The sequence below is a fragment of the Leptosomus discolor genome, chromosome 11 (genome assembly GCF_034619465.1).
Source record: "Leptosomus discolor isolate bLepDis1 chromosome 11, bLepDis1.hap2, whole genome shotgun sequence".
Taxonomy (NCBI): Eukaryota; Metazoa; Chordata; class Aves; order Leptosomiformes; family Leptosomidae; genus Leptosomus; species Leptosomus discolor.
This window is the reverse complement of record NC_141401.1, coordinates 10644917-10671960: the sequence shown is the minus strand read 5'-3', so window position 1 is coordinate 10671960 and position 27044 is coordinate 10644917. Positions and strand designations below refer to the sequence as shown.

At 35.4% G+C, this 27044-nt stretch overlaps 1 protein-coding gene across 3 annotated transcripts in view; it reads left to right on the top strand.

The window, feature by feature from the left end:
• Positions 1 to 27044, top strand: part of EFL1 (elongation factor like GTPase 1) — an 82103-nt gene that overhangs the window by 10523 nt on the left and 44536 nt on the right. For 2 of the 3 annotated variants that reach the window (XM_009953130.2, XM_009953114.2), the window contains 5 exons: positions 511 to 633; positions 3215 to 3314; positions 12919 to 13070; positions 13773 to 13960; positions 14649 to 14772. In XM_009953130.2, the coding sequence (XP_009951432.2) occupies positions 511 to 633; positions 3215 to 3314; positions 12919 to 13070; positions 13773 to 13960; positions 14649 to 14772 (687 nt within the window). Of the gene's footprint in view, positions 1 to 510; positions 634 to 3214; positions 3315 to 12918; positions 13071 to 13772; positions 13961 to 14636; positions 14773 to 27044 lie in introns of all 3 variants that reach the window. The other variant, XM_009953122.2, reaches the window with a different exon arrangement.

The window sequence follows — 27044 nt, the reverse complement described above, 5'->3', positions numbered from 1 at the left end:
GGAGGATAAACCAATCTTTTTATAATAGTACCTCAGGTCTTCTGTCTGTGAGCTTCTCTGAGTATCTGGTGTATGTTTTAGGTATACACATTCTTAATCCAAGATAAGCCTTTGCTATTTGCTGTGTAGATGGTCTTCTCATTGTTTATATTTTAATATATACTATAGTATAGTAGATAGGCACAAATTATTGATGTATAAGTCCTAATTACTTCTATGAATCTTGCCCTGATTGTGCTGCCTTTAGTTTCCCAGTTGCACATAGAGTGAGCCACCCCTACTTAACTATCCATTCTGCCCTTGGATAAACACCGGAGATTGTTGCTGACTTGAGAGGGAGCTCTATGTGCTGTAACAGTCAGAGCTGGATTTGGCTGGCTGTTGTTGCTGGTAGTTAGTGCGTGAGGTTGATTTAAAGAAATAAACATTGAAAGCATTTGTCTTCCTTTTATTTGCATTCAGTAAGGAAATACAAATATATAAATATATATCCTTAGCAATGTGTTTTAGCCATGGTGTGTAGTAAACTTCCCAGTCCTCTTGACATCACTGCAGAGAGAGTGGAAAAGCTGATGTGTGTTGGAGCTAGAACATTTGATTCTTTACCACCAGAAACTCAGGAACTGAAAAGTGGTGAGTAGGTGTTCTCCGACTAACATGAAAGTTGCTTCTATATTGGTGGGTTTGTTTGTCTTTAGATCATAAGATGTGCAGTAATCTATACTTAGGTTTGTAATTATTTTACTTGTAGTAGCTTTGTTGATGTTTGTCAGTGACACGTCACAGTGACACGTCATGTCTTATTTTTATGGCCACACATTTTTCTTCAATATGTTCATGTTTTTTTAGACAACTTAAGCTGCAGGTGATGTGATGTCTAAGACTCTGAAACTGGGGATTTTGGAAGGATATGAGGTTAATATTTGGTTTTAGTTCTAAACAGTAGAGTTGTCATATAATCGAGAATTGAATATTTTACCAACTTCTATATTAAAATCATTAATTTTTAGCCAGTAGGGGTTTGAATTTGGATTTCATTTTTAGAAGTATATTCATTAACTAGGCCCAGCTTTTGGTAATTTAAAATAAAACCCCATTTTATTCTTGAATTTCTTGCTAAGAAGTTAATGTACTGAAAAGAAGTTAGTAAGATGTACCTTAGCTGTTAGTACAAACGTTGTCATTCTGAATTTCTTCAACATTTCCATAGCTCAAGATATAACTTGATTTCTTAGTTATTTCATAATATTCCAGAATGATAAAAGATTGGCAAATAAAAACAAGAGCCAAAAGACTTCCAGGGCAACAAATGCATTTTGTTACCCAGTGTTAAATGAAGATATGAAATCCTGATGTTTTGAAGTTAGTTTAAGTTTTGCCATTGACTTCACTGAGATCACGATTTCATCTCCAGTTCTAGCATTTTCCAGCTTTAACTAAAAGTTCCTCCTCAAGAAAGGTTTAGTAATATATTCAGATGCTGTGGTGTTGAACGTTAGGATGTCTGTCTGCAAAAGTAAGCAAGAGGAGGTTTGATAATCACCAAGTTGCGTGCTATAAAATTGTAATAGGGGCTGGAAAGATTGTGTTCAAGGATTTAACTTTGCTGTAGGCAGTAACAGAACTGTATATAGGCACTAATGAAAATGAACTTGGTGTACAAGATGCAGGAGAGCTCTTAAGATGCTCATATTCCTTTTTCTGTCTTTGAATTACTTATGAACTCTGTGTTCATGTATGTCCTTCATAAAAATTGTGGTGCCTTGGGAAGGAGAACTTCTGCTAGTTCTCCTCCTGAAAGACAGATGAAAACTGCTGAAGCTGAATTAAGTGTTTAGTGGAACTTACTCAGAATCAAAGTTGAAACTGATGATATGGATGTGATGCTCAGTGGTGAGCAAAGCTAGTATTTCTACATGTATAGTCAGTAATTTTCTCTGTAGCATAGGAAGTTCTATATAAAATCACATTATGTTTATCGCCCAGATTTGGTGGTCTGAAAAAGAATGTACCCCAATTCTTTTCAGATGTGTTTGTAGTGGAGAAATAGGCCTTATATGTGTGATTTTATTATTCTGCAGATACTCTTTCGAACTGAACAGATTATAACACAATACCATTTTTTTTGTAAGGTAGTAAATGTTCTCTGATATTTCAAGAGGTACTTTAGTTAAAATTATAAGAAGATACCATGGTTAAGTTGGTAACAGCTAAAAACATTTTTTAACTTTCTTTGCGGAGGAAAGGTGTTTATAGAACAATGTTCTGAAGAGAGCTTCAAGAAATCTATCGGGGTGAGATATCAAATGTCAATTTAAGATGAGATGTGGTTGTCAAATTGACAGGCTGTTAGGAATTGATTCCTGGGGTTGAGACAACTGATGTTTTCATCCTTTACTGAACATTTACAGACATTGTATTCTCCAAACAGTATTCAGTGCTGTATCAGTATAAGTTAATTAGAAGAAATTTGCCTCTGTAAACTCTGATCTTACTGCTCTTGGCTATGAAAAAATAGCGTACTTCACATTTAGTGAATATCGTGCAGATTTTTTAATAGTAGTCTTGCAGTTTGTTTGCCTAAGCGCTTTACAGTATAGATTTCCATACTTCAGGTAAAAGGGAGACATGTAGGAGAACATGATTTATTTTCAACGTGCTTAGACGTTTTGAATGGTATTGTGTCTGTTTGGGGTTGATAGCGTATTCCAAGTTGGATGAAAAGAATAGTTTATGGGAATTTCCTAAATATTGAACGAGTTTTGTGTGAATCTTTCATCCTTTGAGGAATATCCATTCTTGCAGTTAAGTTGTTCCAATTTCGTGAAGACGTGAGTGTCTGGACATTTTTAGTTTCAAAGGAGGAGAATACTTTGAGGTACTGAGTAAATAGCTCGGTCTTATTGCTAAGCTGCTCCGTTTTTCATTCTAATCTAAACCAGCCTATGAACTCAACTTTAAATATCAAAACAATACATTCTTTTTACAGTTTTGCTCATTTTATTTTGTTGTGAAACAGACTTGAAGATATGGGCAGTGTTATCAAATGATTACGCTAGAGTAACTTCCTGATTTGCCTGCTAATTTGTCTTTAGCGCATTATCCATACAAATAGGAAAGAAACCGTAATTCCTATAAAATTCATGGATAGTCATAGTTTTGTCCATACTGTTGGGAAAAAATACGCAAATAACATCCTTCTATATTTCCTCAGCTTTTATGAAATGCAGTAGTGAAGGAACAGCCCCAGTTATTGTCTTTGTTTCCAAAATGTTTGCTGTTGATGCAAAGGCATTACCACACAATAAACCAAGGTAAGAAAATGTAATATTTAACTTTCTGGTCTGCATTAGATACTTTCACGAAAAAAATTATGTTGCAAGTGTGGATAAATTATTTTAGACTTGAGAAAATAATTCACGAATTCTTGAGGTGGAATAAAATCTTTTCAGCAAGTAGATATTTTCTCAATGAGTTCAAGAGATGGTTTGTTTGATCATGTTAGTTTTAGAAGATATAGCCAATTTGTTGAGAAGTAAAAAACACATTTGTGGGAGAATCGTACTTTTGTCCAAATATATCATCCTAATGCATACATTGTATGCTATTCCAGGATGTTTGGTTGAAAATACGATTGAGTTGTAATGCTTTCTTAGTTTCAGTAAGGTTGTGTTGGCGTGATCGTAACAGGTTGCGTTTGTAGCAAGAAGCACTTCCCATCAAATCTGGCATAATAGCTAAGTGATCATCCAGTAAATGCACAATAAAACGGGTTAATGAAAGTAGTCTGAACCTTGACTAACTTTTTGCAGTGAACTGAAAGGCATTAATGCACTTCAAAATATTTTCTTCGGGGCGGTTTGGAAGATTTTTTGTTGCTTTTTTGTTTTGTTTTGTTTAATGACCATCTTATTTTCCTTGAGGGGTAGATCCTTCTTGATTTCATTTCCCTGATTTAATTAACTGTACTACTTTGATCTGAAGCCATCTGCTTTTTTTGCAGAAGAAAGGTACTTTTCTGATGAGTTCATAAGAATGGGCTTCAACTTAACCTTTCATCCCCCGAAGCCTCTGGAGCATTTTCAGTAGTCAACTTTTGTATCAGCTGGCCCTTTTATGTTTTTCTGGGATTGTCATGGTACAGTGAAGTAATACAGGAACTATTAATCTTTCTACTAAATTAGACTGATTGTGACTGTTAAATCTCTGTGCAAAAAAATGGTACTGTTGCTGTGCCATGGTACTGTTGCTGTATTTGAAGGCTTCACTACTGTCTTCGGTTTTTTGTACACTTCCGAGTTCATACTTAAATTTTTTCTTACCACACTTATCTACGAAGGGGTTGGACTAGATGATCTTTCAAGGTCCCTTCCAACCCCTAACAATCTGTGATTCTGTGAATCTTCCACCAAAAATCTTTCTTGCACTGTTTGAATCGGGAAAAGATGCGTTGTACTTAAGGATTGACCAGACACTAGATGGTGCAGTTTTGCTTTGAGTTCTGTCCTTAAATGTATCTGAAACAGAGCTTGCTCTCAGGTACTGGTGTACCCCAGCAGCGCCATTCCTGCTTTGTCTGCTTTCCTGGATATATAGTCCAGTTATCAGGGATGACTGCACTGACACCATCACTTTCTGGCTGTTCTATCATTGATAATGAGCTGTTCTTTTATTTGTTGGGAGGATTGAGATGCTTTGATGTGATAAGGATGTAATGTAGAGCTGGCTTTTACATATACAGACACAGAAAGTCTTGGACGTATTTTCAAGATTTTAGTAAAAAATTTTAAAAAAAAGAAAAGCTAGCTGCTGCAAGTCCTGGTGGGGTTTTTCATTCTATGTCGTTTGCTTATGAGCACTCTGCCTCGTGGATAAACTCTCCTTCCGTGTCTCCTCCGACATTCATCTTACATTTTTTGGTGAATGATGCGTTCAGAACAGAAGCTTATGCATTGCGACTTGTTGGTTGCATTTTCTCCTTTGATAAAAAAGTGGGCTGCTCTCAATTTTATTGGTTTTCAGAATGCAAACGGGATTGCGTTTTTGCACTCTGATACATATTGTGTAACAAATCTGTAATTCTGGTCATCAGTTTGGTTTGAAAAGCCTCAAGATGTTTACTGAGTTGAGTGGAGGATCACAGTTGACTGATAGTCCAAGTAATGCAGAGCTGGTCAAAAAATCCAAACAAAATGTAGATAAATCAGGCTTTCTAAGATAATATCGCAGGAGAGTAAGGCCTGTCCTGGAATTCTTTCTGGGAGACTTGAGGCGTATTAGTGGTGACTGTAGACAATATGTCCTTTCTCCCTGTTTATTTAGTAAATTGAAAATTGTAGTGTCTTGCTCTGTAGTTTGTATGAAAAGTATTTCTTGCTGTCCTTAATATTAAACTGTTCAATTAGTTAGTAATTGGTTAGTGTTAAAATGAAATCACATGACTGTTTTTCTTTGAGATAACCAGTCATTATGAGCACCATGTAATTTTGCTGATTAGGTAGCATTAACAATTCTGTTTTGATGTGACAGTTGGATTCCATTTTTTGAAAAATAGTAATACATCTAAATGTGTGTTTCTTGATATTTTAATTGTTTATATTCTACAGGTAAGCAGTTCTTGAAGAAATCAGAAAAGGAGGTTAGTTTTAAAGAGGAAGGAAAGCTATCTCCTTCAAAGAAAATATAAATGTTTTGAAAACACTGCATTGTGTAAATGTGGTTCCTAAGCACATGTTTTGAATTACTGTGTGCTATAGTTACACAGTGAAGATTGTGCTTAACAGAATTGAGTGATGGTTGTGAGGAGTGTGTGAGATCCAATATTTAAACTGGCATTCCGTGAGGATGCTCCATGAGAATGCTTGAACACAGGGAGAAGCAAAGAGTATATACACTATGTCAATTAACAGTGGTTTCATGTTTACCTATTTAAGAACATTAATACATGTTTTATGTTCCATTTATGTGTTAATTTTGAGGAGCCATAAATTCATTCTTCTGTATTCTGATGTTTGACTGCTGAACCTATCTGTTAGGTTATTTGCAACCTTTGGGGGGGTGGGGCAGGGAGTATTTTTAAGCATGTTAAAAAAATCTGAGATTTTTCTTTAGATTTTTTTTTTTTTTTTTAAAAACACACTTCTGCTTCCAGAGGAGGGGAAAAAAAAAAGTAGATCCATGCCACTGTCTTTTTCTTTCCTTTTGTAAGGTAGTATTGGCTAATGTTATCTTTTTGTCAATTTCTTAGAAGTTACAAATTGACTTTGCAGTTTTTATAGTTTGCCTTATTTCAGCCATCTGTTTGTAATACTTTTTAAGCATAGGCTGGGAAAAGCAAAAAGCTCTTCTAAGTCCAGGGTGTACAGTAAATGACAGTGAAGGTTGGATTTTTAATTAAAACAACCTCCTTTGAGACGGCTGTTGGCAACTAACATCTCCTAGAAGGTGACTTTAAAAATTAATAGTTATTATACTAAAACTGCTATGTTTTTGCTTTTACTGTTTAAATACTAGTTTGTCAGCTGTTACAACACTAGAATACATGGGAAAATAATTTGTGGTCAGGTTGGCAGCTTGTATTTATCTTTCTTTGGAAAGATTTGAAATTTGACTTTTATGTGGTACCAGGATTTCCCTGAGTTTTTATCAAGTTTTCTGAATAAATAAATTTTGTCTTGCAGTTTTTTCTGTCTGAACTTCTGATATTATTTGCTAATTCCAACCAAATCAAGACAGAGGTGTAAATTTTCTGACAATTGGTAGCTGGGCAGAGTAGACAAACAAATTAGGACCCCTGATAAGAGAGTGTGTTGTGATCTCCTTCACTTTATGTATTAAAATATCTAAACCGAAAACCAGTAGGAAATAGGGCCGTATTGGCTTCTTTTGGAGCTACTTCCTTTACGTAATGAGGCCATGGTTATTTGATGATGCCTATGGTTATCTATTCTTAAGTATTGCTGTGCAGAATTAGGTGTTAATTCGGCATATGCTGTTTCTTTCCCTCCTTTCTACTAGTGTTTTACATTGAACTGCAGTCTAAAACAGAACAGTGGAGTGTAGATGTATAAATAAAAGCGGAGCTTGACATTTAGATGCAGAGTATAAATGTTCCAGTTTGCTGTTCCTGAGGTTCAGAATTCTGTCTATCTAACCCAGTGTAAAATCAAAATACTGAGTAGTTAGTTACGGTTGCTTTCAAGTAGTTGCTATGTGTATTTGATAGAAAATACTGAGAATACATAAATTGAATATCAGATGCTTGGTATGATGAAATCCTCTGCTAACTTTGTAGAGCTTTATGTATAAATGTCACAGTGATGTGATGCAGTGTCAGCAATAGGAGGCAAATGATTTATGTTACTTCAAGTCCATCATTCTTACAATCCTGCTGAATAATGTAAATAGAGTGTACTAAAGATATTCCATTTCTGCTTTTCAGTGGTAATAATGAAAAGTCTATTGACCAAATAACCCAATATGCTAAAACTATACTTTATAACTGCACTGGGGGATATAAAACTTATAATACCCTTACCATTTTCCTCCTCAGTCAGCTTGAAATCAGGATTATTTTTTTCTTAGGTGTCGCCATGAGATAGGCGCTTTCCCGTACAGTTCTGCATGAAATTATGTTGATAATCATTTCTTTGTTTTGTGGTGCAGCTTGTTTCCGTGTCTTCAACCAACAGATTGTAGTGTACTTCATCTGTTTCCTTTCTAACGTTTCCTAAAAATTGTATTGGAAAAAAATGTAAATACTGTGATTTTTGCCCAACCTTCAGCTAAAAAGTCATAACATTGTCTTGAAAAAAAGTGAACAATTATAAAGCTCCAAGCTCTGTAAGAAATTACTGTCTTTCTTGCAAGTAAATTAATTTTTATGTTTAAAGGCAATATGACTTTCAGTGACTTCAGTGGGATCTGAACCCATCATCATCTGTTTGCATTAATAGTTTGTTCTAAGTTGTAGTTAGTACATTAGAAATTGGTATGGCATGAGTCATCTGAACAGCCTGTCAGCTTCGCAGGTTAACATCTGAAGATGGCACCCAGTTATACAATTAGTGGGGTAATACAGGCTTTTCAAAAATTAAAAACCTTACTTACGGTTATTGTGAAATAAATTTTGTTGTAACGGTAAACGTTTGAATCCAGCTAAGACCTTTGGAAGTAATCTAAAAGAGAAGCACGTAGTAATGGATAAAATTTGAATCTCTGGACCTAATTTAGTTTGGGTAATCATAAGCTCAAAAGAAAAGCTTGTAACGTTCTGGAAGAGTTTTGCATCAAGTTTCTTGTTTCTTTATTGCACATTTAGTATGTGAGATAAATCAAAGGTCAGCATATCAGTCAAGAATGTTTTTCAAGACAGTGTGTGACGGCTTGATATTGATATCTTAGTTTCATTATGTGTCTCAGAATGAATGATAATTGCTATATAGTATAATGCGAAACAGGTACCAAGTATTCCCCTTCACAGGAGCCCTAGACTGTTGTATGAAATTTTATGTAAATTCTGATTTGGATAGTTTTCAGTTGTTCGTGTTGTGTATCTATGTTTATTTCTACTCTGAATGGCCTAGTGCTTTCAGTTGCAATAGAAAAGAAAGTTGTACATTAGTTTGTGAACTGATATAGTTCCTTAGACATTAAGCAGTTTAGTCCAGAAATTAGTGAACTTCAGAGCATGAGGAAGACCACTGCGATAAATTGTAGCGAACAAGCCGCACTTGAGAGTGCTGTCCTTAGGGACGCTGTTGTCAGAAGTCTTTCAGTGCCAGACGGTGAGTAGAACAGCTGCCAACAGTTTAACTAGATCTTAATTTTGAAGAGCAGAGTCATGAAGAGTAATCCAGAAGATTCTTTATAAATTACTTGGATTTAAAGATGTCAACAGAAATTACCCCCTTAGTTTGATGAAGTCAAGCACATACCCATGAGCTCATGGAATTTAAACTGGTAAAAACTGTATGAAGAGAAAATGTTCTCAGCCACTTCAAAAATATCGTTCATGGCATGGGAGATGCATCACAGACTCTTGTTGACGGTAGTATCAATCTTTTGGAAATTAATTGGATGTTCTGACTGTGGTGTTTCCTTTATAAAATGGTTTGAAGGTTAAAAAAATAAACATAACTTTAATAACCAGAGGCCAATTTATGGTTGTGTGTTTTGATTAATCACTATGAATTTTTGAAATGTTTTGGAATGAAGTCTCTCTTTGATAACATGGAAGGGTAGAAAAGCTATCACGTTCAGAGGATTGATTGCATGAAGAAGTTTAATTGTTGTTCAGTTTGAACTAAATGAGTTATCCTAGGGGAATGTGGAAATAAAGAAGCAGCCAGCAGCAGCTCGCTTACATTACCTGAAATCTGATGCATTTAATCAGCAATCTACTGAATGTTAATAATATGTATATTAAACTCTTTTTCCATGTTACTATTTACACAGCATTTGTTTGCCACATGGTTAAGGTTAAGATGAGTTGGTATTAATGTGGTTACCAATCTATGTCAGCTCTATTACTTGTGCCTCCTTCATGTGTATGGTGTCTGGATGCTGTAGCAGCTCTCTGGAGGCAGGGAATCTCTCTTTTTTTTCTTTATGCTCCAGAATTTTAATTTACTGGTTTTTGTGTGACTGCATGGTTGCATTTTTTTTCTACTAATATTATGAGGCTGTAGATCCTTTCTTATGGATTGAAAAAAGGAGAGGGAAGAAATATGGTTGGGAATAAGAGGAGAGAATCTTTCTTCTGGTTTGGGCAGTGTTTGTTCAAAATTGATTTCTCTTCTGATTGGTTTTGTCAACTGGAGAAATTGAATAAATCAGGATATAATTTGAAACTGGTTTTGTTGCAGATCCAGTGCCTTATGTGCATTAATCTTGTTCTGTGTTCTGCTTGAGTGTGTTACAGTTCTATATAAGGATTTATTTGACAACATTATCTTTTCGTGGTTTCTAATGATACTACCGGGAGTGACTAATTTTATAGAAATTGACGCTGACAGAAACCAGGATGGAAGCCTAGGTTGTACCTACTAGCTAAAGTCCCACCCACACTCAATCTGCTTCGTATCAAATTGAGAATATAATTAACTGTACTTACATGTGTTGAAACGTACACCAGTGCATTCAGAATTTTAAGGTACCTTGAACATTTGTGATTAGGGCTATCTGACACCTGAATATACTGACACTTTTAAAAATACCACGTAAAGGGAAAAAAAGCAACCTTTTTTTCTTTTACTCTTCAGGATTATTTACACAAATGAAAAGTATTTTTGAACAACAAAATGTGTTGGAATGCATACATATGTCCTTGTGTATACTATGCCGTCATATATAGACTGCATTTATGACAACCTTGGCTCTATATTCTTTTCTTTCCCTATCAATACCTCTCTCTGGGAATTTTTCAGACATTCCAAACCCTTAAATAGCTTTGAGCAGCTGCCTTCAGGAAAGAAATTGTCATAAAAAAGTATTTTTTCTCTACCATCTGCTTTGCATTTTGTATTGTTAAGCCTCACTCCCTTTTGCAATAAAATAAACAAATCAAACAGAAATACCACACTACCCCAAATTTCAGAGATACATATTCTTAATTCTGTCACAAAGAAAAAAAGAAAAAGGGAAAAAAAAAGTTGCTGAGAAGTTTGTAGTGGCAACTTTGTCTTGCTTTTGCCTTTTCTGTGACATGTAATGTGTCTGTCCTGGGTTCTGAGTTCTGAAAGTCTGTGCTTCAAATATGACATTTTAGCCTGGGTGTCTCTTTTAGGTAATTTTTAGAGAGATCTTTAATTTATGTATAGTATTCTGACTCTTTTGAGTTGCACGTTTTGATTCAAGGTAAGCATGACAACTGTGTTCAAAGTGATTTCCCCAAGTTCTAAGAAGAGTTTTGATAAAATGAAGGGTCTCATTAAGTATTTCTTTAAATGAAGTCTCTTGAAGAAAAGCATCCATGTTATTAGAAAAATCTTAGTGGCAGTGAGTTGGTCTCAGCCACATAATCTGTTCAGGGCTTTCCTCCCCTAATTAATCCAGCTAAGGGCAGAGTAACCATCCAGTAACTGTCTCTACTGGCTGCACATAAGAACTTTGACCCATTAGTGATGGGTTGTTTCCCTATTTGGGAGTGTGGAATAGTTGGTATGGGGATGTGATTCAGTTTTTGGTTTTTTTTTTTGGTTTTTTTTTTTTTTTTTTTAAGCAGAGGTGGCATTTATATGCCTGTTCTGTAAAGAGAAATTAATCCGCTGCTGTAGTGCTTCCCACTGTTTTCTTCCTCTTATCATTCGTTACTACTACTGCTGTTCAGGAAATCTTGAACTGTTTTTGTAAGTGTGGAAATTAAAGAGAGGAAGTGACTTGTCCAAGGCCACTAAACAAGCTAAAACTACTAATAGGGTGCTTTGTTTCTAATGCTGCGTTCATCAGACTGTGTGTTTGATATGATTGACTGGAAGAATCCTAAACCTTCTTAATACTAAGTACTGTTCTTGCCTCCATCATTTGAGCAAATGCAGGTGTAAGGACATGTCATGTAGATGGGGTTTTGCTGGGGGATTAGTTTTACCTTCTTGAATTGAAGTCAGGATCTAAGACCTTGCGATTAGTTTGTCCAGTTGTGTTGTACAAATGCATGTTTTATGATAGAATTATTCTGTTTCTTCTCTAGAGTTAGAATTCCATTAATAATATGCATATAATACAAAAAATGCATTGGTTATTATTTTGGAAATAAATTACTTAGTGGTGGAAAGCAACGTATGTGTCCATTGCTCCCCATGGGAAAAAAAAAAAATAAATTGAAAGTATTCTAGTTCCATGAAAAAGATTGTATCTGCCTAACTTAATTGTTTTTGCCTTCTTTTAAGGCATTGTGATAAAGATATTTTCTTTTAATGTGGGTACCGGACAGCACATTACATAGGAAAGTGTTGATATTGAAATTAATAAACAGAATGATTATTCTTAAGAGTATCTGTAATGATTATAGCAGGATCACAGGTTCAGCTCTTTTATATGGGAAATTAGTAGAAACAGAGGAGGAATTGGAAAGATGACGACTGGTATATGAAATTAGTTTCCTTGTTTGGACTTTATTAAATCAGAAGATAACCTCATATCACAGATTTTTATTTAGGGCCAGATGTAAAAATCAAATGGCCAATGTCAGTCAGTGCTGTTAGATTTCGTGTATGTGTAACTCACTGTTTATTGCTTTAAATCTTAAGTTAAAGTACTTTGTTGTAAGGCAGAGTTTATCAATGAGTAGATGCAAATTGCATCAGAATATTAAAATGATTTGTTGACGTCTCAGTTTTAAGTCTGCTGTCCTTTATGAAGTTACTCACTTTATGGAAAGGTAGCTATAGCAAGCAAAGACTTTTCCCTCCGTTTAAACACTTGCCGTAAAGACTACCTTAAAATAATAAAGATACCACAAGTAATTTAAAATTACAGTTTTTGATCTCTGTGTATTTGGAAGAAAAGTCTAGTAGTTTTTTCTAACTGTCTTGGTATAGATAAGCTTATATTAGTATACTGTATGCTTAGTCTTAGCTGTCATTCTAGCTCACGATAACATACTGGACATGGTGTAGAAAACAATTTTGAAAATTGGCTTGGATCTTTTCTGAAAAACTGAGACTTCACATGTCAGTGGGAGAAGCTTGACTGACTTTAACAAAATAAGCAGAAGTTTAACATGGCGGCCTCTTCCCAAACATGGTAGAGGAAGAGTTTGCTAATTTTAACTGACTTAAAATACGTAGTATCATGGGGACAAAAGGCATTCTGCGTAAGTTTTTACTTATGCCAAATACAGTATTCTAATTATTGTGATTTAATTTATTTTTAGTTAAATTACATTTCCAAATACTAATGTTTTAAAATACAATGTAGGCCTTTAACTCAAGAAGAAATTGCTCATCGGCGTGAACTTGCAAAACGAAGGCATGCAGAAAAATTGGCAGCAAATCAAGGAAAGGAGCTGTCAGAAAAGCCCCCAAGTGAAAATTCATCTGAAGTAACTGATAACACTGGTGATATGAAAGGTACGTAATACTCTGCTATCTGGTTTTCTTGTCGGATGATTAATAGTAGTGCCTAGGTGTTGTCAGAGGGCTGTGTATCTTACAAAGAATTGTGGACGTGCCAGTCCAGACGGTTCTGTAGATGAAACTGAACGAAGAATGAGGAGGGATTTGTAAGAAAGCTGATAGTTCATAAATGCTGTAATAGTGCCATGGATACCTGTTCCTAGAGCACCTGTTCCTAGAGCCTGAGAACGTGCTTGGTCTCAGTACTTTGAGTCAGTGAAGACAGATGATGCTTGAAGTAGAGGCTCTGATGGAAAATTAAATCATTTTCTCTGTAAGTAGAAAGGTGTGGTGATTGACTTTTAGCCTGGTGTATGGGGTAGAAAGATTCAGATTTGCTTAGTTCGGTGCTGGACCCTTCTTATGGACTTGTTGCTACCATACCTTCTTGCCAATGTAACTTGAATTCTTTTAAGCTTTTGTGAGAGTAACTGTTTCATTAAAAGAAAAACGAAACCAAAAGCCTAATAATAAATTAGTACAGAAGCAGTGTATGGGCAACAGGATTGGATTATGAGTTACAATGGGCCATTCTTGCCGTCTTTTAATGTGTCGCCAGATGTGATAGGATAATATGTAATTGTTTATTATTTTTTTTCTTCAGATGATGAGGCAGTAACTGCTTTTATACTGCATTTTTTTTTTAACTTTAATCAGGTGAAGAGCAACAGGTCACCGGTGGTTCAGTGAAACAGGAAGCAGACAACAAGGAGTCTTTCATTGCTTTTGCTAGAGTGTTCAGTGGCGTGGTGCAAAGAGGGCAAAAGATCTTTGTTTTAGGACCAAAATACGATCCTGCTGAGGTTTTGCATAAGGTAAGAGATGACAGTAAACCATATTACTTGGTAACTTTTGAAACACTGATGTCTCAACTTCCTACACATTACTCACTCAAAAAATAATTTAAAAAAAAAAGTTCAAGTCAAATATTTGAAAAAGTATCAAAGTGATTTTGGTAATTGTGGTAATAGCTGATTGTGTCCGTAAACTCATTATAAACATTTCCAAAATAGTTTGAGCACAGGTTTGTGTTTGCTAACAATAAATCGAGTATGTGCACACTTTGATTTAGAGAAAACTTATGAAGAAAAAACCAATGCTTTTGGGGAACAGGAAGGTACATAATAATATTGAAGAAAATGGTGGTAAATGTTTTGAGATTAACTAACTTCTATGATCACACGCATTTACTTGAAAACCTTTATCGTGAACTAATGAAAAAAAAATGAAATAATGAATGAGAATGAAAACTGAGCTAGGAGTAGTACACACCTGAAAATTACTAAAGAAAGCATTATTTTTGATTTTCTTGGTAACATTTGCTCATTTGCCACAAGACTGGATTTTTTGGAAAGGGAAAAAATATTTTCAAGTATATGTTGGTTGTTAATCTCTAACTTCTGAAATGAAAATGGGTTAGAAGGTATTTGTTAGCTTTGGAATGAGGTCAGGTTTTGAGGAAGAAGTTTTTGTCAGTACTAAGTGATAAATATCCAGCACTGGTGGTTTTTCTACGTGTAGCTCTCATCCCAGAGTTCTGCTGCAAATGATCTGCCGTTAGTACCACATATGACTTCCTGTACATTGGAGAATCTCTACTTGCTTATGGGAAGAGAACTTGAAGATCTTGAAGAAGTACCTGCAGGAAATGTTCTGGGTAAGGTGTAACTAGTATTTATTGTCCTAGAGCTTGAATCCTTATATCATCCAAAATACACTGAAATTGTTTTGATGTTATTCATAATAATAAAACTTAAGTAAATCTATTACTATTTTTAGGTATGGTGTGTGTGCAAAAGATTAAGGCACTATAATTAAACTATGATTTCTGTGAACTTTGAATTGTGAGAAGGGAAAAGATGCATGAATAGGAGAAAACTAGGGATTACATTAGACAGTTATCTTCAGGTTGGAGTATTGCCAGGTAAGCCTTGCTGCCAAGAATTGCCAAAGGCAGCAGTAAGGTCTTGTATTTTATAAATTGCAAGGATTATTCATAATATTTTCCCAACAGTGGAAATTCTATAATATGATTTCTCTAGTGATGTGGGTATTGTAGCTTTATTTATGGGTCTGCTTGAACTATGGTGCTAAAAATTATTTCTTTTATGGTTGTGGCAAATTTTGCGCTTTGTCCATGGACAGGGTTCTAAGTGATAAGTTATCTTAATCATTGAGTTGTGCTCTTCTGTGCCAGATTCTGAGCTGCTTTGCTCTAGAGCATGAATAACATTCTTTGCTGGTTTTGTCCTTCATTTGTCCTTTTTTTTTTTTTTTTCTTTTTCATTATCAAAAGTAGTGTTTAGAATTTAGAAAGTGTAAACTGTAAAAAATACTTGTTTCCTTTTTTTCATTTTGTCAATGAAGATGTATTAATGGCAGCAGTTTTCTACTTTTCATGTCTGTTCTCCGATTTTTAGATATTTATAGTAAATTAAAAATGTGTACTCTGTCAGGGTTGGATTTTGTTAATCTAGGCAGTTAACCATGCTGGTCGCTTTTAGCATGAGGCTGGTGTTCAGAACATAAGCAGCTGGTGAATTAGTTCTAGTTGGAAGCTTAATATTTTAAAATGCTGAATTATACCTTGCTCTAGTCTGATGCCCAAGTTGACCATTTTCAGTATCAAATGTGTTAAATATATGGTCTATTTACTTCAAAAAAAGTGTAAGATTTTGGAAACAAACCAGAACACTTCAAGACACTCTGTGGTAGTAGTGAAAAGATAACATTCTCGTGCTCACCAAATAATAAATACTCCTGGAGCTGCCTCCTGCAGAGAAAAATCTGGTGTGAGAATTACGTTATGTCTTCAGTGTTAAGAGTTGGTTAAGAAATTTTTTTTGTAACCAATTCTGCCAAAAAGTTGAGAGTGGTCTCTAGTGATGAAGGCTACTCTTCAGTGGGGTCTAGCTTTTCCATAAAGAAAAGCATATTGAGTAATATGAAAGTTCTAAATGGTGACATAAGACTTGTCATAATTAGAATTCATTAGAATTTTAAGATCAGAATTAACAGTCAGAGCTCTTAACCAGACTATGTTTGGTATTTTGTCTCTTTTTACCAGATTGTTGTCCAATCTTTTTGTATATTGTCAAAAGAGATTTTCATTTTTACCTAGAATTTACAAGCTCAAGTATGTATGTTGGGTTGTTTTTTTTCTAAATCTGATAGGGCTTTTAGTTTTAAAAATTCTTTAAAATGCTAAATACCTTCTTGTTCATTTGTTTCTCCCATTTCCCTGTAAAGCTTCATTGTTAATTTACGTAAATTCAATAAACGCCTTTACTGATTTGATGATAAACAAGTTGATAACCACAGTCAGGAGAAAATATAACACTTATGTGAAGGGAATCTGTAAAAATGGTGATGCAAGACTTTTATTATTCCAGTTAGTAACAATGATTTCTGTTTCAAAGGCCACTTATCTTCCAGTTTTAAAGCATACCAGCAGTGATTTCTCTCTAGCCATATAAGGAAATTGCTTGTAGATTATCTAGTAAATTAAGGACGCTTTTCTGAAAGCTCTGTAGTTTTACTCTGTATAATGAAATTATTGCCATAAGGAATAGACAGTTAATCACGGCTGCCTGTTTCCACTGTAAAACTCATGGTATAGGGTTTTTTCAGATTTCTTTTCTTCAGGGTTTGGGGTTTTTTTTGCTATTATTTATAGGTTATTTCTTACAAGGAAGAATCTGCTTGGTCCTACTGAGTGGCCTTTTTATTCTTTATAGTGGCTTATACGAAGGTTTAATGATCAAAGCCATGGCTTGATACGTAGCTTATTTTTCTGAAGATGAAAAGATTTCATCCCTTGTGTTCCATTAATATTTCCTTAAAGTACAAATGTACTTTTAATTGCTAAAAATCTGAGAAACTTGTAGCACAATATTGTAAGAGGAAAAGGTAATGAAGCATACTGTATTTGAACTACAAAGCTGTCACACAGGCAGAATTGAAGAACATCCCACTGAAGAGCAAGACTATGTCCCTGTCTAATATGCATAGCCATTCTAGCAAGCTTTGGAAAGTCATTTTCTGGTGTTATTCTGAGTTCCTGGAAGTTAGGGGAGGCAAACTGCTTTGCATTAGTTAATATATATTGCAAGTTTGCAGTTCAGATGTTTTGTCAAAAGTATTTGTTAAAAAGCTTTAAACACTATGTACCTTTCAAGTGCTATGGCAAACAAAGTACTGCCTCCTTCTACATAGCTGTTTATAATTCACAGTTCTCTACAATCTCTGTGACTGCTATGCATTTTTGTAGTTCTTGAGTAGGAGGTGAAATATGATTTAAAAGAAATGAAAGTTTTTTTGGGACCTAGGATAATAAAGTCTTTGTAATAAATCTTCTTTTAAAAATTATTTGTCAGAATATTCTACGAAAAGAGTAAAATTCTTGTTTCTGACAAACACACCTGGTTTGTAGAATTTATAGGTTAGAAGCACTATTGACTTATCCACTCTGAGAACTAAAAAGTACGTGAACAAAACGCCTTCTAAGGAGAGAGTACTGTCTTATTTTTCCCCCCCATGCACTTCTGTTTGTTAGAGGTCCTGTGCCAGCAGGCAGGAAATTATACTTGGTAACTGGTACCACTAGGTTCTACTTTGTACTATGCATGAACGAACAGAGACCTTGCAGGAGGAGAATCTAGTTACTGGAGCAGCAGATAAGGTTATACTAGATTAGGTATGTGCCCTCGGGTTGCAAATGCCACTTATATTTAGTTGAAACTACTGAATGAAAAACATGATAGTTATTGGAATGGGCTGTGAAAGGTATCTTGAGGTCTAATTTGGAAAAATGTTGAGGTACTGATCCAAAAATAAATCATGTGTTTTGATGTACTGTTTCAGGAATGGCTTATTTTTCTGTATCATGTCACAGGCCCTTTGCATGGTATGCAGTTGCTGAATTTGAACCTCCCTGTGGTCATCAGGTCTGAGTGTCCTGGGAGTGAGAGCCTTGTCTTGCAAATGATCCACATACTTGTCCTTATTGTGCTGCTGGCCTTCTCTGTATCACTGTCCTGTCTTAAGGGCTGTAGGAACTTCTGCACCAGCTTCACTTGTCTTGCAGCTGGGCTCATGCCTTATTATCTTAACAGAAACAGTGTTATCTGCTTTGCAAGTTTAACTAGGTATATCAAAGTCACGCTTAAATTCCAAATATAAAAGTACTCTGTGCTTGCAAACACTAAATGTGACAATTACGTATGTCACCTAAATCTGTATCTCAAAATCGGTTGAGATCTTTTGAGTCCAAGACATCTTGGGCACATTTTGTGCTCACCTTTTGAAAACTGCCTGAATATCAGAAAGAAAATGTTGTGTCGTACATGTTGGACACAAGTCTATGTGCTGTTTTGAAAATATTGTCATTCTGTGTCTTTAAGGAGAGAAACAGTACTTGAATATTAAATTCCAAGGACTGCTCGACTCTATGGTACTGGAGGTTCCTGCTACTATGCAGGCATCTTTTTGTGTTTGACAGGAGGTGAACCCCTGGCTGTAGCGTGAAATCCGTAAATCCCTGGTTTAGTTACCATAGCTCTGCTCACTAGTGCTTAGTTTCTTTTTCTAAAAAGCAGAGTGGCCCAGTCATTAAAAGTTAAATTGATTTAATTTGGATGTTGTATGTAGGTTCTTCTGTTTGCCAAGTAGCGCTAGATATTGTTTAACAAACTAGAAACTGATAGTGCAGGTACACAAATGGAAAATTATCACTAACATGAAGATTTTTTCTTTTGAAATTTGTTTTTGTTAATGAAACGTGTGGGGAAGCAGTATTTACCATGTCATTTCAGTAATGAAAAAAGTTGCTGCTTTATCAGGAGGGAAAAAAATAACTTAAATTGAAACAGTGTTAAAAGTTCCACAAAGGAGATTATTATAGGCGAGATTTAAATTATTTCAGTTATGTTTCTATGTAAAGAATATTTCATCTAAAGCAAGACTTCCTCTTTCCCACCAGTAAGTGGTCTGAAGCATTAATAAGTCTGTATTCTGGGGAATGCAAGAGGAAGCGCAAATGGTTCATTCGCTTATTCCCATGAAAGACTAATCTTTTTTTTTTCCCCTGTGTGTGTATTCAGGTATTTATTTAAACAGGCAAAGGAAAAGCGTCATTTTGTAACACTTGTTCTGATATTTTTTTTGATTGAAGACGATAAAGAATGTAATCGGTGATTCCCCAAAGCGACAAAGGGAAAATTAGAAGGCAATATGTAAGGGAAAACTAATTTGGGCTCATAAGTAAAGACTGAGTAAGTGCATGCTGTCCAGATGCACATAATAGTTTCCTTTCCCCCTACTTCTTGGTCTTTTTCCTGTTGCTGTCCTGTAATTGAAAGCAAAATACATTTTTGGTTCTATGCAAAAAAAAAAAAAGGGGTGTGTGTGTTAATAATGAAAACAGTTGTTGGAGGTAGTGTGAATAGGCAAAAAGTAGCAGTGTGTTTTCATGAAGATATCGGGCACAGATGAAAAGCCTAGGATTCCCATTCTGGGGGTTGGGTATTCATTCTTATTTCTAAGTAATTTAAGCAAACACTGAAGTAAAAAACAAAGAACATGTTTCTGAAAACACTGGTTTAGGTATTTGTATAAGTACAAGCGTGTCTAGGTACTTGTATAAGTGAATCATGTTAAGGGGTTTATTTTTTAAACTTGGCTCAGTGTCATGTTTTCCTGAATCCTATAATTGAAGGATCACCAAGTGATACTGTTAATTGGAATAAAATTTATCTCAAGGCATGTGGTGCATGCACACTTATGCATGTGCACAACACACATGAGTTCAGAATAACATGCATCTTAAAATTGACATGTATACTGCTTTTTATCCACAAGTACCACAACAATAGTATTGTGTTTGCTAGCATACAAAAACCGGGTTTTTCTTAGACCTGCCTATATGACTATTTAAGTGCTTTTTATGTTTTGTTGAATACTGTTAAAAGCAAAGCTTTTTCCTTACCACTAGATTTGTAGTGCTTTAATGTGATGCTCATAGGAAGCTGGATGATTTCCTGAATGTTTTCAAGTGCAGTTAGCTATATGAATATCAAGTGTTCTACCAAATTAAGTGCATTTGTTTCTTTAATTTACCAAATGACATTGTTAAAAGCAGCAATCTAGAAGTCAGTCCTGTTGCCAGCTCACTATGAACTGACTTCCTACATGACAGACTGCTATGTACTTTGGTTTTTCCATTTCTAAAATGCTTGTATTCCCATGCAGTGTTCTTTCATGTTTTAGTTATTTATAAAGCGCTTACAGGATTCTTGGTATGGGAAGAATATGCCATGGGAAATGTGGGTGATTACGGATTCATACTTTTGGATTTTTTTGGTACCTTTCTGAAGATAGGTGCCATACAGCTGCAGTTAGTGTGAAGAGCTGGTACGAAGTAGTATAGCTAACCTCATTACAAGGTGTCTAACAAGCATTTTATTCCTTTAGGAATTCACTGAACAATCTAGGAGCTTTTAATAAGCAACCTCTGTTAAGAGCAAAGAGCAGCTGCAAGCAGCAATGCCATTTTAAAGGCCCAGAATGGCTTTCTAGGACTGATGCCAACTAGCAAGCATTACCACCTTCTGTGAAAACCCTAGGAACAGTCCTGCTGTTGCACCAGCCTTTTATTTCTGTGCAAACATTTGGTGGGCTAATTTCACTCTCTGAATCAATAATGTGATTATTTAGAAAAAAATAAAAAATAAAATAGCCAGCTTGAAGTGATTCCAGCTGCATGGGCTGTCTCATCTCAGCATACTATGATCAGTAAACACAGGAGGGCAGTCTTTCTCAAGAATGGTACTGAAATTAGCTGAAAATAGTGAATGAAACAAAGAAAACTCAAACCTTTGTCTTCAGTTTTGGAATACTTACAATATTTATCGCTGCCATCGTATAACCACAATAAAATAACCTTGCATTTTTAACTAGTTTATAGTAATCCAGCATTATTCAGGAAAAGGAATACAATTGAATGGATTTTTTAATTGAATGATGTTTTACCTCTGAACTGTTGAGTTCACCTCACAGCATTGTATCTATATGAATTTACTACCCAATTAATGTTTTATGAATAGGGAGATTGTTGAAAAAATTAAATATGTTCAACTTGTTTCTTTGAGCTAAGATACAATAGTTAATCTGTTGTTTGGCCTTTTTCAGTGCTGGAAACATTTTCTTCGTTTTTGCTGTAGTGGGGTTAGTCTCTGGAGTTACTACTCTTTGCTGTGAGTGGTCCCAACAAGCAGGCTGAGTAATTTGTGTCACTTACTGGGCAATGTAACGTAACATAGCGCGCCAATAATGAACTAGTATCAAATGAAATTAGAAGTGTATTTTGCTGATCATCTGGTGACTTTCCTTTACTCTGTTTGCCTTATTGCTGCTGTTGTATTTGTGATTCCATTTCAGGGGATTTGACTTGACAAACTTCACTGCAAAAGAAACAAGTGATTCATTACCTAGTTTTCAAATCAATATCAACATACCACTGGAGAGAAAATAATATGACACGTCTTAGGTCAGAGTTATGGCATTGATATGTGTCTTTATTGACCCAGCTGAGGTTTTTTGGGAGAAGAATACTTTGAATGATTAGCTTCCTTATAATGCATTTTTAGGTTGGATTTTTTTTTTTAAATTTATGTTAAAGAATTTAAATTGCTTTTTGAGTAGCTATATTTTTTCTATTTTTCTGGCTGTAGCTTTTTAAGACTATAAAAGGAAATCATAAGTGTAGTAATTCTTTCTGAAGAAATCCACTTCTAAATTCTCTAGTGCTTCTGGAATGTTCTCTGTTCTAATTTTTGGGAGTTTATTATGAGATCTTAAAAATGTGTTTAGTCTTGCCACTGGATGGTGGCACAAGAGGTTTTTTTATCGTATTTAAAATGGAATTGTATAAGATTATTTAAGCTGAAGTCATAATACATTCATCTAACCAACTATGCCTTTAAGTTTACTCTTGACCACTGTTGGATTATAATGTCAAAAAAATCAAATAATTAAATTTTTGAGGAAAGGAGAGAATGCAGATAAACATTCTGTATCGGTTTTAAAGCAACTTTTAATTATTATAATCTGTAAAATCTGAGTTTTCATGTAAGTGAAAATTAGACTTCTAAATCATCTTCCAAACATAAGGCAAACACTTCTGATTCTGTGTTTGTGCGCAGTTACCTTCTGATGCTTCAAGTTTCCCAGATAGTACCAGAAGGAAAACTGCCCAGACTTATTGGTGTTCGTTGTTGCTGCTTATATGCCTGTGGGCAGCAGTGGGACTAGCAGGAATCAAGACAGTTTCATACCATTGCTGCTTGAAGAAACTCACAGCACAGCAGCAGGCACATGCTCGGCTTCTTAGGAAAGGTCTAGAAATAGACTGGAAAGAGGGTTTGAGGTGTAGGCAGTAGTCTCTGTTTATCACCCCTGTGTTTGCTTCAGGAAGAAGTGGGTTTTGGCCTTGGGACTTCAAATTTATTAGACGCTTATTAGTACACTGATATACATTGATCAGAATTCAGTGTTAAAGGAGACTGACTCCTTTTCCTCGTGTAAGGGTAGGGAACTGACTTGTGTCGTCATGGCCTCTGGGCAGATGTTACTCAACCTTTCAATAGCTAACAATTTGTGGGTTTAGGTCCCAGATACTAGCTGTCTTCTGTCCAAAATTTCCAAAACTTCTTTGTGAGTAGGTGGTTGGGTGTGATTTTTCAAGTCTCTTTAAAATGAGAGGATAGGGATTTTTCCCCAGTATTTCACAGTTACTTTCTTAGTCAGCATCAATGTGTTTAGTCTCTCTGTGTATGAAACTGAGTGTGTCCATGTATAAATAAAGGGAGAACAGTTATCTACAGAAATATCCATGTTTATTACTTGGCTAATGAAATCCTTATTTTTTCAACTATTACAAGAAAAGAGTAGTGTTGAAGTAGTTACTATCACCGATGTAAAATGGTAATAGAACTCTTAAGGTGAAGTTTTGAGATGATTGGCTGAGCTCACATCTGTAAGGTTGCATTTGGGATTTTTTCTAGCATACTGAGATACATCACTGATGATTTTGGGAAGTAACCTCACCTTTTCATTTCAAGAGCCTGAAAACAATAACTCCTTCTATCTGCGTATAAAAATTACTTGGAGCATGCTTTTGTCTTTGGTGTTCTGTGGTTTTTGTTTTTTAACACCAGTATTCTCTAGAATGTCAATATTATTTAGTATGTGGCAGTTTATAGTATAGCCGTGTGCTCTCTCCTTTCTTATGGTTCTAACAGGAACCGTCTAACTTGCCTTGGTTGAAGATCTCTAAAGAGACTTTACTAAATGAGGATCTATGATAGATGAACCACAGTGACTTCAGTTTTGTACTCAAAGTTGTTAGAATTCCATTTCTAAGAATACTCTGTCTGTTAGCGCCACTATGAAATATTGTGTGAAGAAGTGGGAAACATCAGTTCAGGGATGAACTTGGACACGAGGGCACTCAAATAAATAGCCGAGAGATTCGGCAAGCGTGCCTAATTTGAGGAATTAGGGTTTGAGGTTCAGTTTTCAACAGAGGTGTAAGTTACCTGTTTTACCAAGGATCCGTATTTATACTTGAACCTTTTATCCCTCTGTACGAAAGGGTATTAGGCTTCTTTTCCTACTTCTGAATTAAACGCGCTGGAGAATTCCATTTGCAGAAGTAGTTTGCTGTAGAACTCAAACTTTCAGAAAGCTGTTTTAAAGGAACATTTCCTTTGTTTAATGTGGCCGAGGGTTTTCTCAATTGCAAACTGAGAACATGCAGTGTCACTTCAGGAACAGGTATGAAATAATTGCTTTAAGCACAAATTAGTTTGAAAATATATGCCTTATTACATGTAAATGCATATATAGCAAATCAGACATAAAAAAGACACCATAAATCAAATCTGTTTAGGAATGCGTGCAATTATCAATGCAGAAAATAAGTTTTATTCTAAAAGGATTTTAAGTTTTGCAGTGTTCTTTATGGGAAATACATTTCTTATGCTACTGTGAATCAGATAGTACTTGAATCGGATAGTGACGTTTTTGAAAAGAAGCGTGAACTTTTAATCAGTTGGGTATTTCATTAGCTTTTCTGGTCAGATGAAGTTCAATTTCTATCAGATGAATTAAGCTTTTCATCTTCATTGCAAGGGCAGTCAATTCATGTACTAAAAGGTAGTTGTAAAATGTAGATATTTGTCATGGTATCACATCGTAGTGCACTTTGGGACAGGTAACTAAAGAAAAACGTAACTGCAACACTGTCTCCTAGGTATCGTTTAGGCTAGACTTTTACTTAAGTGTGGAATTGCAAAGATTTAACTTACATTAAATTGTGAAATTACCCATTTGCATAATCTTTGTTTTCTGTATCTTAGTGATGTATTTTACATGTGCGTGCATCACTGTTCCTAACATAGCTTCTGTCTTGCCAGGCCTTGTGTACAGTGCTGCTTCCTTATCCTTTTGCAGTCTCGAACAGGACAATGTCCTTTTCCCGACACATCCTTAAATAACACAGACTGCCTGCCTAGATGATTATATTAACGATAAAAATATTTTCGTTTCTGATGTTTATCAGTGCTGAAATACACCATGTGTAATGTTAGGGAGGGGGAGAAGAAACTTGGATCTAGAAATTACTTTCGTTGTCTCAAGATGTTATCCTCTCTATGCCCTCTAGGAGGCAGCGGATGAGTGGTGGATAAAAGTTTCTCCACCAGTGTAGGTTTTGCTGGTTAAATCTAGTTTGTCACTATTTTTGTGCGATCTTGACTTCTGAGTAATTTCTCCTAAATCTTCCTTTTTTCAGCTATAGTACATCAGGAAGTCGTTCTCTGTATATGTGGGTTTTAGCAATAGAAAATTTCTAATTCTTTTGAATTTATAATGTTCTCTATTTCTGTATAATCCCTTTTCCAAGATTATGCAAAATTGAAACTCTTTTACATGGCTTTGACTGAATAAGCCTTTTTCCCATCTTTATACTTTAAACAAACATCCTGTGAACAAAACAGTTCTGAAGAAAAAAATTGGTATTTTTCTTTGTTTCTCACCGAGTTTCAGTTTCTCATGACATATGTACAACAGTCTAATAAGAATTATAATTTAGGTTGAATATCAAATTATCTCAATATTCAGAGCATCTGAATTATGATGATGATTCCTTGACAAATTAGGCTAGTTAGAGAATTGCCATGTAATTTTCCATATGTTTCTTTACGAGTAACAGAAATAGGAACCAGGTAACTTGTCTTATGCTTTAAAGTGTTTTCTTATTCCCATTTAATGTGAAGCCAGAGGGCACTGTTTTTCATACAATACAAAAATGTGTAGCTATTTCAATTTTTGGTAAAGGTCTCACATGGATTCACAGCATTGTCAGTGTAGTGAAAACTTTGGATTATGGTTTTTAGCATGCATTTCTTTATGCAGAAAATCTACAAATGTTTTGACTCTAAACTAAATTAATCTCACGGAGTCTTCTGAAGGCCAAAAATCTGCAATCTGTGGTGCCTACTTATTAGCTCAACTCGGAAATAATGTACTGGTTTACGGCAGTGTAGTGTTAAGTAAAGCCACTGTCATGAAAACATCTTGTTTAGCTTCCTTTTTTTCTTTGATACTAACTTTGTACTGAGAAAAGCTGCTGTTGTATATGAAGAAGAGATGGGAAAATTCTCATCTCTGAATGTTTCTTCAACTTTCATGGCTACACTAATTGCCTTCTGCACAGACTAATAGCCAGGCTGTAGAAATTAGGCTGGACCTCCCTCAGCTGTCTTTGGAGTGTTAACATGGCTCTGAAATAGATCCTTTTTCCCCTAAGCTCACCATCCCAAATCTTAATGTTAACCTCCTGTTTTCTCTTTAGATTCCACCTTTCTCTCTGCTTTTCCATCTGTTACTTTACCTCACCTTTTAATTTTGATTACCTTAGTTTTCCCGTGTCAATGAAGTAAGACTATATGAGAGTATTTTGGTTAACCACAACCCGGGCAAATGCAAAAGCTCTTCTCCTAACTGGTATTGTTTATGCAATATAAACCACTAATCCATGAGGGCAGTTTATTTGAATGTATTTTAAATTCCTGCTGGAGCACTTCCTAATCTTAGCCAGGCCTCCTGTGTAACAGAGAGAGGAGCAGGATACACACTTTCATACCCGCATGTGAAGAAGTGTTTGTCTTATTGTGTAATAGACCTAGTGCCTGTAATATATAGACAGCGTTCTTGCAATAAGTACCATCTGTGGTTGTGAAATGCCTCTACTTCTACATTTGAACCAGCCACAAGAGCCTTTCATTACTTTGTGTGTTTCTTTTTTGCTTCCATTGTCCCTTGTTACCAAAATTTCTTCAAGGAGTTCAGAAAAAACAGAGAGGGGGTTCCAGTGAGGGCATGGGAGTCTGATGGAGGAAGACCAGTTTGGAATCAATTCTGCACACAACCCCACTGAATACAAACATGGTTGCAGAGAACTGAAATCCTGTCTGACAAATGGGAAGGTTGCAAAGTCAAGAGGTTGTTAATAAAGGCTATGTTTTAGTGAGTTATTTTCTAAATATTTTCCTGAAATTTTGATGTTGTTTCATGCTTCACGTTAAATTGCAAAAGTGTTGTGAGGGTTGTTTGGCCTGTATCAGGGTGTGAGTCATGAAGTTGGCTTTGTCTGGCTTGTGAACTGTGGGGGGGAGTTAAGGCAGAGCTATATTTAGGAGTATCAACTGATGTCGAACTGTGGAGCACTGCTAAACAACAGTGTTAAAGGGGCAGCACTGGGTAGGTTAGGCTCAAAGCTTAGATTGGTTGTAGTATTTTATCATCTAATAAATAATTGGAAAAGCTGATATTTGCTAGAAATGTTCTTCTGCAGAGGTTGCAAGCCAA